This window comes from Hydra vulgaris, chromosome 10, assembly GCF_038396675.1.
Source record: "Hydra vulgaris chromosome 10, alternate assembly HydraT2T_AEP".
NCBI classification, from domain to species: domain Eukaryota; kingdom Metazoa; phylum Cnidaria; class Hydrozoa; order Anthoathecata; family Hydridae; genus Hydra; species Hydra vulgaris.
The window spans coordinates 15,600,491-15,612,873 of NC_088929.1; the positions used below are offsets into that span (position 1 = coordinate 15,600,491).

A 12,383-nucleotide genomic window follows, 5' to 3' on the forward strand; every position below is an offset into this window, starting at 1 on the left:
GAAAACAATTTGATCTGCTAAATTCAATTTTTTAAACAAATTTTCTTGAGTTCCTTTGCATAGGAAATATATAGCAGCTAATCTAATACTGGAAGTGCAATATGCTCACTCCAGTGAGCATATTGCACTTATCAGGATGGGCTCGAATTTTATTTATTCCATTCCATTATTATTCAGTTGCTATCTTTTATTGACATCCACTTTGACATAAATAAATCTCTTTCTAATCGAGGGTTATTTACTTCAGTATATAATTGTTTTTTTAAAGTTGTCACATGTCTTTCGAAATTTTTTAAATTTTAGAATGACCAACTTAAAACAGTTGGTCAATTTAAATATGATATTTTTTAATTCAAAATTTTGACTTGGATATATGTTTTTCTTTAGCATCATAAGTTAAAATATGGTTAAAGTAATTGTTGCTGGTGCAGGAATTATGGGCCTGTCAACTGCATATCATTTAAAACAAACAATTCCTGAAATTGATGTAGTAGTATATGCAAAAGATTTTAGTCCTAATTTAACTAGTGATGGAGCTGCAGGATTATGGGAACCATATATACCTGGTGAGACACCTATAGAACTTGTTTCGTAAGTAATTTATACATTTTATATTCACTTACAACATACAAGACTATATAATAAAACAGCACCATAAGAGACTTATAAAGGATTTATAGAACAGAATCTTAACTTACACATCGCGCTACTAAGTAAGAAACTATTAAAAAATCATCTTGAATAATTTTTGTTTAAGGCTCAAAACTCTTGACATTTTAAAAGTTCTTGAATAATAATAATAATTATTATTATTGACTAAATTGCATCTGTATTAAAGTTACTTTTCCAGGGAAGGAAAGGAGGAGGAGGTAACTAATATAAATTCATTATGTTTTTCCGGAGTATTCTGTTACATTTCTTTTCAAAACAATACTCTTGGAACAAAACTCCTTTGGAACTTAAAAAAACGATGAATTAATTTCAAAAACATAGATAAACTGATTTCAAGATATTTGTATTATAGCTTTTTGGTATCTCCTGTTTCCTGTATGAAAAATTGATAAACTTCAGTTTGAACTAAAAAGTTATTGGTTTTATTTACATTTTGAAAAAAATTTACCCCGCATCACTGTTCATTACATGCTAAGCCCTTATGTATAGCAGCCATGATGCAGTGGTTCGAACACTTTCAGTATTGAGAGGTCATAGGTTCAATGCCCCTCTGCCCATATTTGCAACATTTTTACAGAAGGATGTTAACTTCTTGATTAAATGCTGTTCGTTTTTTTTGGTAATTTATACCAACTTATTTGATTGTAAAAAAGGTATATTCCTAGATTTAAAAAAATTAACCATTAGATTGACTCCTAGATGATATAAGAAATAAAAGGTTTTAATGTAGTTTTGTTTTAGTTGAAACACTTTGTTTTTGCATGTTTGTTTATTATATTGTCTGTTTGAAAGAATAAGTTTGTTTTGAAACCATAACCAAGAATGATATTGTTACAAAGGTTTTCTAAAGCATCTAAATGAGTATTATTGTAGTAGACTTTATTTAGTTTCAAATTAACAGATCAATAGCCATCTAATTCACACTTTATTTTTGTAAGAGCCATCAAAATTTTCTTATTACTAGGAAATGTCTTTGTTTACAAAGTATTAACAATATTTTTCTTATAAAGTTATTAAAACTGTATTTATCAATTAGAGCTTTGAACAAATTCCTACTAATTGTAACAACAGCTGATGTATGTGAAAGGTAATCAGGGTGACACTAAAAGCATATTTTGTTTATAAATTTTAGCGGAAGTACTAGTCTTCTCCTTTTGTAAATTTTTGTGAAAGTGTAAAAAAGAGTCAGCTAGAGGCTCATGAGACTTTGTGTGCAATGAACTTTGATAACACTGTTTAAAAATGGAAATACAGTGTTTTTCCTAGCAACAAATTCATTTCACTATTTGCTGATATTGCTTGATATAGTTAGACTCACTCTGAACTCTTCTACCTCGAACTGTTCTTCTTCACTATATTATTAATAATAAGCGTTTATCTGCTGTTTTTTAAATTTTTTTTTTAATATGTATAACAACTTATGTAGTTTCCAACACTTTTTTTTCAAAATAATTTAGATTATCTTCAAACTGTTATTTGACAACAGAAACCTGTTGAATTACAGCTTACAGAATTGTTTTACAATTAAGTTCACTTTTGCGTATTGTGTTCTAATTACAATTTGATGAAAAGACAAACAATTATGAATCAAATATTATGAAAATAACTTTAAAAAATCATTAAAATCATGAAAATATTGTATATATGAAGACTTGAACCCTGATTACCACACAAGGTAACAATATTGTATTCGTAAGTTATTAGAACTTAATTATACTCAAATTTATTATAGCAATATCATGGCAAACAAAATTATTTCCCTATTACTAAACTATCTGAGATCATTTCCTAACAGAGTTTTAAGTTATCACATTAGAACATAAATAATATAGATTTACTTATATGTAATAACAAGTTTCAAGAATCTTCCTTTTTTCCCATATTAAATATATTTTTGGGCTAAACGGTTTTGGATTGCTTTTGTAACTAAGATTACCATAAATGTAATTTTGCAAAATAATTGATGAGGTTGAGCAAACATAGCATAAAATGTGAGTTTCTCTGTGAATTTGATTGCAGCCACCATATTTAAGATATAGGCTGGCTTCTTCATTAAGGTACCCAAAAAATGATAAAAATTTGAAAATCAAGAGACTATACCCTCCAAACTATGTGATTTAGTCTATAAAGATAGAAATATAAAAAAATTTGATCCAAAGTTAGCAACTTTGCTAGATGTGTTATTATAAATTCAGAGAGATTTATACTTTTTTTACGGTTTTATGTGTATATTACTGAGACAATTTTCCTTCAATAAATATAAAAAATCCCAACCTACAAATTTATTTCACAGAATAAACCAAGAAAAAATGAATCACAATATTAAAAACTTTTTTTATCAAATTAAATGCATAGGAAAACAATTATAAAGTAAAGGTTTTGTAAGTTAATTTTTCTGTCATTTTGGCTGATATTTTGCAACAAGCATTATATTTTGTCTTTGATCATCATTTGTAGATGCCTTCACAAAGTCTTGTATGAGCTTGATATTTCGTTCTGCGCAGTCGTTAGTAGTAGAGAGATATTTAACAAATAAACATAACTTAAGAAAACTTTCAGTATTATCTAAAGATTTTACTCTACCGTAAACCCATTGTTCAACTTCGCTTTTTGAAGTTCCAATTATTTTAAAAAGATACCAAGACTCTGAACCAACCAGAAGAGGTAGTGTTGTTTCGTAATCAAGAACTGGAATAATTTGAGAATGCCCAATATGGAATGTAGGCATAGGAAATTTTAGGTTATTAATCATTTTTATTTATTCATTATCTTCAATGTCATGATCTCCAATTACTACAAGCTGAAGAGTTAAGTACCAAGAGTATTGTTTTATACTTTTTGTTTAAAACTAACTGGTCATCATATTGCTCTTGTATTTTAAGACTTGCCCTAAAAGCATTGAGGTCATTCTTAGGTGCTTTTAAAGACTGAGAGCTTTTTAAAATCATGATGCATAAAGAATGGCGGTAAAAAAACTTCCCTTCTGTACCTTTTCTTCCTTTTCTGTCATTATTTTAACAACATTTTATGTCATTTCCAATGTAATAAGGTAAAATCCGTCTGCCATAAAATGTGCCTTATAAAAAGTGCCAGGTTGATGGGATTTAAAATTATTTACATTTCCACCAAGATAAAAAACAACAAGCTGGGAAAGTTTTCTATAATCACCTCTTGCAAAAGTATTTTTGAGCAGAGCTTTTAAACAGAATGTAAGGGCATCTTTTGCAAGAATGTACAACACTGAATCAACTTCTAGGTTATCCCAACTCATTTTTACAGTATTATTTAGTGTTCACTTCTGTACAAACAGAAGTTTGTTCCACTTTTTTTTTAACTTTAAATATAATGCTTTTTAACTTTAAATATAATGTGAGACATATGTGATGCCTGCATAATAACCATATTAAAGAGAGCTTAAGTTTTACGCTCAGCAATTGAATTGCTGAAGCATATTTCCTTGTGTTACTGCTGGTTGTATCGCAGCAGCAAGCAAATAATTGATTAACACACTTGTAATATTGTAATAATTTTAATAGTTCAATTGCCTGGCATCAGGAATGCTGAGTCCCAAAAGGACTCCGGCTTTATATCTCTGCTTTTTCCAAGTCTGTAGTGTCCAGAAGCTCTAAACATGTTTGTTGACTTATTATCTGCTGTAATAAAAAATTTCACAAGATTTAATGACTTGAAACTTGGAACTCCAGGCTCAAAAAACAATTGTTCCTCTAACCTAAATGTCTTGATTTTTTTCCTATTAGTAGTCCATAAACTTATTTATATTTTTAGAGCTCCTGGATACCAAAAACTAGGATAGAGTAATCTTTTTGTGACTTTCAAATCCAGAGTCCTTTTTGGGACTCCGCATCCCTGATATATATATATATATATATGTATATATATATATATATATATATATATATATATATATATATATATATATATATATATATATATATATATATATATATAAATATATATATATATATAAATATATATATATATATATATATATATATATATATATATATATATATATATATATATATATATATATATATATATATATATATATTTGGGATTCCACATCCCTGCCTGGCTCGCTCCAGTACCATTTTTTAATTAGACAATCCCAACCAATATATCCTTGCAATCTGGAGCATCTGGAGAACTAACACTCGCAGCCAATCTGTCATAAACAACAGATATTTGAAGGAAATTCTGAAATTTCTTTAACTAGTTTAGTGTCAAAATGTAGAACTAATCTTTAACCTTTTAGTAAATCAATTATTTGCTTTCTTAGAAGGTTCCCTTTTGACTAAATTATCTGAAACCGTTTTCTGTGAACAGAAGACCTAGAGATATTTATTTCTTTAAAATTAACATTAGATTTGGAAAGAATGACAGACATAATTGCGGTCTGAGGTTGTATTCCAATATTACATCTTGCTGCCACAATTGATGTCACTTTAATTAGCTCTTTAATCTAAATGTATTTAATAAATAAATTTTTTATTTAAATTTGTTGTTGAGTTAACATGCCTCTATTAATAATAAAGTTGTTCTGTAAATAAAATAAATACTTGATTATAAATAAAAATTATTTTTAATAAAGTAGTAGTTCACAATTACCTTTTTTTTTTCTTCATAATTTTTTTGTCAAATTCATCATCTGTTGAAGAGTCAAATTTGTAGTCGGCTGTTTCAAATCCATCTAAATTTTCACTACATATTGATATACTACTATCCTGGATGGATCTTGGCTTCCTTGAACTCATAGAGTTCAAGGAAGCCAAGATATTATCTAATTCTCTTTTTGTTTTTGTTTTCCTGTAGTTAGAAATCTGAGTTTCCTTTTTTTTAGTTCATCATCTTTTTCCTCAATGAACATTTTCCATACCTTCTTTTGGTCTTTAAAGAATTCTAGATCATTTTCAACTACTTCTAGATCATTATTAGTTGCTCTTATTTTGTGCTTAAAATCCATTTTTGAAATATTAAAAAAGGTTACTTAACTTAAACTTAAATTCTTCTACTAGATGTTATGTTTTGTTTTATCTTTAAACTCAAGTGATTTCATTTTTAGCATTTTGGTGTATTTCTTAATGAACTTATTTAATTTGTCCCTAAATCAATAATTAAAAAAATTATTTTATTGATAACAATTACAGTTAACAAAAACAACTGAAAAAATATTCATTATTTTAAAGGTTACGTATTACCTTACTTGAGCTCCCTTCTAAATATAATATCCAATACCTGCTTTGATCCATACATAAATAATTTTGGCAACAACACAATTGATCCCAAAAAGACGTTTTTGTGGATACACAGTGTGAAACTTTGGCGGCTTGAATCTGTGGCTTTTTTCAGAGTTTAAAGATAGATGATATCTCAACACATTTCCCAAAGAAGGCAGTTGGTTTGTTGGCAATTTGTTTATAGGATAATGAAGAAGGTAAACAGTTCTTCTAGGACTAATAGAGCAGTTATATTTTCTCTTTGCACCTTCCTTTATAACAAATAAAAATTGATATTGTGAACACTTCTGCACTAGTTAAAAATATTTAACAAGCAAATCTATTAGATAAATTTATAAACATTCTTAAGCTTATCTAATAAATCTTTTTGTATGATTTTATCATCAATGCTTTTTTCATAACAATTATTACAAAAGCGAAAGTAATAAAAATATGGAAAAAATTCCTATATCCAAACGCACATCTTGCAATTGTTGACAAGATGAACCATAAAGTATGGGTATTTTCTTTTTCTACAGACTAAATCCCAAATATTTGAGGGTATAGTCTTTTTTTTTTTTGGGACACCTTATTCTACATGTAAGACTCAAAGTTTTTGTTGCAATTTCAATGGACATTTGTAAAAGCATATGTGCTTCACTAAAGGCTTATTTTAAATCAAAAGTTGAAGTTCCTTTATGAAATTTGAGGATTTAACTGAAATTTGATGTCCTGTAAGTAATTTTTTTTTTTGGAAAAACTCCATAGGAGTTTTAATATTCAGGATTTTTTTGATTTAAATAACACAATCAGACTTACACCCATAAGAAAAATTTTTCTAGAGCATTTTCCTCACAACACCCCAAAAATTCTCAAATTTTTTTTTTCATTTTGCATTAATTCCATTATATTGAAGCAGTTAAAGCTTTATAATTAGAACCAAGCTTTGTCAGTTTTAAGATTTGTTTAATTAATTTCAATAAACTCAAGGAGAAGATATTTTCTTGGTTTTATTTAACATAATTAGTAAAAAAACTAGAATTTAGATGTAGGTGATACATTGTATTACCTACATAATCTAAATTGTAGTTGCTAATAATGTTGAATAATACCAAGAAAATATCTTGTAGTATAATATATAATAATATTATTGTACAAAGTACAATAAATAATAATAAAAATGCATAAAACTACAACACAAACGTTAAATTTAATGATAATTCAAAAGTAAAATAGTAAAACTAATACAATTAGTATTATTATTTAATACTACTATCGTACTTGAAATATTTACTTTTAAATTTAAAAGATCTGATGTAAGCATCTTCAATGTAAGCATCAACAATTTTTTATATTTCATTGAACTTATTTATAATTAACAGGAAGTGGTCTCAATCAACTTATGATTATGTGCTTGATAAAATACGGTCTGATCCTGATTCTGGAAACTATGGTTTGATGACATGTCTTGGGTATAATTGTAGTACTAACAGTGACTTTCAGGTATATTTTTGTTCTTTATTTCCTAAATCTTTACTTAAAAAATCTTTTGTTTTCTAAACTCAAAACACCTACCATTATATTTGGACATTATTGCAATCTTGTATTGATAAACATAAACAAAATGTTTATTTCCTAACTTACTAAGTAAGGAGCCTATCTGCAAAACGCTTCAAGTCCAAGTAAATTGATTTTAAGAAATTAAAGGAAAACTGGCCCACGCCTTATTAGCGCTCCAAAAAAAAATGTGTTCGTTAAACTTGTATCATTAGATCGACACTATAAAATCACGTGCATAAAAAAAAAATGCAACTCTACAGGATCTCAAAATAAACCTTTTTGAAATATAGACAACTTATTTTGATAATGTCAGTTGGACTTATATCATTTTGAAAATGTTTGGTTAAATTCACTTGACTTGTTAGTTTATTAAAAAGCATTAAAATATTTTGATTTATTTAACTTGCACAAATTCTTGGATTTTTATTATTATACTATAAATAAGGTAACGGAAAAGGAAGTATAAAACAACAGGAAAAACAAAATATTGAAAGTTTTATATTAAAAAACTGATCAACAAAAAAAAAAATTTGAAATACAACAAAAAGTTAAACATGTCTGCTTACAGCATCTTCATCAAGACAACTGCACATAGTATCTTCTTAATCTTTTAGGCATTCTTCTATTAAAGAATCAATAACAATACTTTTTAAAAAATTGAAACAATTACCCTACTCCCAGTTCACTCCTGCATGCACAAGAATTAAACTTTTGATATCTTTCTTTATAGCATCTGCAACTGGGATTCTTTTCTGAATCTGAGATGGACAAGAAAAACAGTCATGCCCTCTCTTTGTTATAATATGAGGACTGTACAGAAAAAATTTAAAATTTGGTTCTCCTTGGACTTAAATATTTTTAAGTGACCCTCTTGTGATAAAAAAGCGTTTATTTTCTTGAATTTTGATTGGCAATGGTTTTTTAAAAACTTTTAGAGATACTAATTTAAAATCTAACACACTCCAGTCTCTTTCTACAATTTTCACTTTTCCCTGTGTACTGTAAACATTATAGTACTCTTCTGGGGAATATATTTGTTCAATCTTTTTGAGGTTTTTTTCCAAAGTTCCAAATACATGGTCACAAGGCAAAAATGTATGCCCTCGAACAGGAAACAAAAGTTCAAAGTGTTTTGCGATATTTTGAACACAAGTTTTATTAACATGCAAGCATTTTAGAAAAGTGTCTTTACAAACATGCACTATTTGTCTGTTTTCGTTTTCTATAAAATAACTAATTTCACAATTAGACCTATTTCTCATTTTTTGAGGATAAAATTGCTCTTTTTTTCTAGATCGTTTTTTTTTTCTGAACAGACAAAAACTTTAATATATCTTTATCTTGGTCACATTTTTTGATAGCATTATAAAAATGAGCATTAAAAAGTTAGAGGTCAGTACTTTTTTATTTCAGAACATTTGTATGTCGTCTTGTGTTTATGTTGGCAATAATGTTTTGAAGGTGGTTTTGGTCCATGCCTAAAAGTTAAAATGTAAACTAACATATATATATATATATATATATATATATATATATATATATATATATATATATATATATATGTATATATATATATACACACATGTATCAGGCTTGGTCGGGAAGCGGGAGCGATCGCTCTCGATACCTGATCAAGGAAATAATATTTAGTTTTTAAGAAAATTTCAAAAAAATGCAAAAAGGATTAATTGGACCGATGAGAGACAATCACAAAAAAAATAAACTTGGAAAAGAAAACTTTTAACGCGAAAAAAACTCAAAGCAAAATAAATTACGTTTAGAACAAATATTTTCGAAACATCATTCTTTTATAATTTTTTGATAAAATTAAGCAACTTTTTTTATATAAAGTAACATCTTACGATTGCTTAATAAGGAAACAAATGTTCTTTTATTTATTAAAGAGTTTAATTTAATTTTTATTTATATACTAGTGTCTTATTTCCAGTGCTGGATTAATGAGGGTTGGGGTTAAAGGGGGCTATAGCCCCAGGCCCCGCAATGTTAGGGGCTCCAAATAGTCAAGAAGAAATGTACTCTGTGGCACATGAAAAGGCTTCCAAAAAAAAAAAAAAGCCCCTGACCCTAAAAAGTCTAGCATGATTCTAATAAAACTAAGGCTAACTTTAAGCTAAATTATTTTATAAATAAAAAAGTTGATTTTTTTAATAACAATTTTATGTTTCATGTAGTTTAAAAATTTTAACATATTTGAAACCATTCTTCTTAGTAAGATGAACAAATGAAATAATTGAATCATTAAGTTACTGTAGAATATAAATTAACTAGATAGAAATCAACTAAATAGGTTAAAAATATTTTATGAAGAGGAAGCAGAACTGCTTCACAATACCGCTGATGATGTTCAGTGAGTGGGCTTTTTAATTTTAATTAGTATTTAAAACCGAAAAAAGTAACTTTAAGTTTATGTATAACGGGTTTGTAAGACTGGTAACTGAAGCGAAAATATTTAGAGCTAGTAAACCAATATCTAAGAACTTAAAAATTTTTCTTTATATGTAATAACATTTTGAATATACATATATATATTTTATATATATACAGGGTTAGTCAAAAGTTTTGTCTCCCCTTAGTGGCACTTTTTTTGAAGTACATTTTATCTCTTGTCAGCGTTGTAATTTATAGATAATTATTTTCAGTATCTAACCTTGACCTTAATACTGTTGTTTACTGATGTTATTTTTAAAAATATGTTTTTGACATAAAATAAGCTGTTATTAAATAAACGTAGTTATTTTATAATGAGCATGATTAATAGATAGTATTTTGTCTATATTATTATAAAATGAAAACACGGATTGTTAGGGTTTAGTTTAGTGTTCAAAATTTTAAAGGTGAAATTTTCATCATGCATGTCAAAAGTTTTGTCTCCCCCCACCCTAAAATTAAATTTCAATTACAAGCGAAGTATTCTGGAAAACTTATGTTTTGTATTATTATTTTAGATGGGAAAAATAGCTGGTGTCACAAATACAGCTCCTGCTTTAAGAAAAAGAATGGCGGAACTGCAGATAGCCGGCATGACGAAGACACAAATTGCCAAAGTGTTGGGGTGTCATCCACGAACGGTTCAGCGGTACTGGACAAAATCACCATCGTCAAAGTTTAACGACAAGTTTCGTTCTGGTCGTCCGAAGGCTTTGTCACCAGCGTCAAAAAAAATCATCACCGAAACTATAAAAAATAAGTGGGGTTCATCTCCAGGTGCTTGCGCAAGAAAGCTGAACATGTCGCATCGATATCAGGAAAAAAATAAAATCGTATCAGAGTCAACTGTACGAAGATTCGTTCGCGAACAACCGTGGGGTAAAATTGCTTATAAACAGCCAATAAAACCCCTACTAACTGCAAAAAATAAAGACGATCGCTTAAAGCTGTGCCAGTGGTTAGACGAAAACGGGTATCTGGACGATAACCATTTGGGGCGTATCAAGAGGAGTCACATTCTTTGGACGGATGAGTCACCCATCGAACTTTTCCCGACTCCGAACCGACAAAATGTCCGCATTCGCACTGACGACAAAACTAAAATTATCCCGGCGCAGAAGCCAAAAAATGGACTTAAAATTATGGTTGCCGGTGGAATGTCAGGGTATGGTTTGACAAAATTAATAATTGTCCCAGAAAAAGTTACGATCAATGCTGATTATTACATAAATAATATTCTTCCAGTTTATAAAGAAGCTTGTGTAGGAAAACAAGCCGGTAATGATGCTGACTGTCGCCAACTTGTGTTTAGCCCTCAACATGTGTTATTTCAGCAAGATGGTGCTCCAGCACATTCTGCGAAGAAGACCCAGGAATTTTGTCGTAAAAATTTTGCCGCCTTTATCCCAAAAGGTCGGTGGCCAGGTAACAGCCCTGACATTACCTGTATCGAACACTTGTGGGCAAAACTTCAAGACAGTGTGCTGCTTGAACCACGGCCAAAAAATAGGGAAGAACTGGTACGCCGTGTTCAAAAAACTTGGAAATCGATGGATGGTGATTATCTGAAGGCTCTGGCGGAATCTCTGCCGAGTCGTGTTGCGGCTGTTCGAGCTGCAAATGGAGGACATACTAAGTACTAAGCATAAATTATATTTTTATTTTATTGGTTTATGTATTGTTGTGTTTAATAAATATGTATTTCTTGCAAATCATTACTTGTTTTTGTATTAAAGTTGAAATTGTTAGACCAGTGGGGGAGACAAAACTTTTGACTAACCCTGTACATATACATGTATATATATATATATTATATATATATATATATATATATATATATATATATATATATATATATATATATATATATATATAATTTAAATATATGTATATATTATATTTATATATATACATGTATATATATATAAATATATATATAAATATATATAAATATATATATATAAATATATATATATATATAAATATATATTAGTGATGTACCGACTAATCGGCGTCGGCATCGGCTTAATCGGCCACTTTTTGTACAATCGGAATCGGTATCGGCATCTGCCTTTTTTTATTAATTTACCGATATGCATTACCGATGGCATTTTAATACTTTTATCCTGCATTTTGATAATAATTAAATAATAAGTAATCTAAACTTTATACATCGCTTAGAATTTTTTTAAAAATTGTTTATTTTGACTTTGTTTTAAAATTAAAAAATAAGACAAATGCAACAAAAAACATGTTTTCACTGATTTCTTTTTAAATCTTTTGTAATATTTTGGTAGATTCTGTGAGTTTATTTGAAAAAATGATAAGATAAAGTTAAGGAAAGCTAAGGAACTTAATTTTTTGAGGACAAAACCGCTTTTTCTGTACAAAAACTTACTTAAACAACTAACACCGCAGATAAGCATTTAACTAGGATGTCCACGCCTCCTTCTTTTCCAATGTGCA

At 28.5% G+C, this 12,383-nt stretch overlaps 1 protein-coding gene across 1 annotated transcript in view; it reads left to right on the forward strand.

The window, feature by feature from the left end:
* The first annotated feature begins 385 nt into the window (after window positions 1-385).
* The window catches only part of LOC136085813 (D-amino-acid oxidase-like), a 61,717-nt gene continuing 49,719 nt past the window's right edge, over window positions 386-12,383 (forward strand). The window contains exons 1-2 of the mRNA XM_065807350.1: window positions 386-591; window positions 7,292-7,412. Coding sequence (XP_065663422.1) covers window positions 404-591; window positions 7,292-7,412 — 309 coding nt within the window. The 5' untranslated portion in view covers window positions 386-403. The remainder of the gene's footprint in view (window positions 592-7,291; window positions 7,413-12,383) is intronic.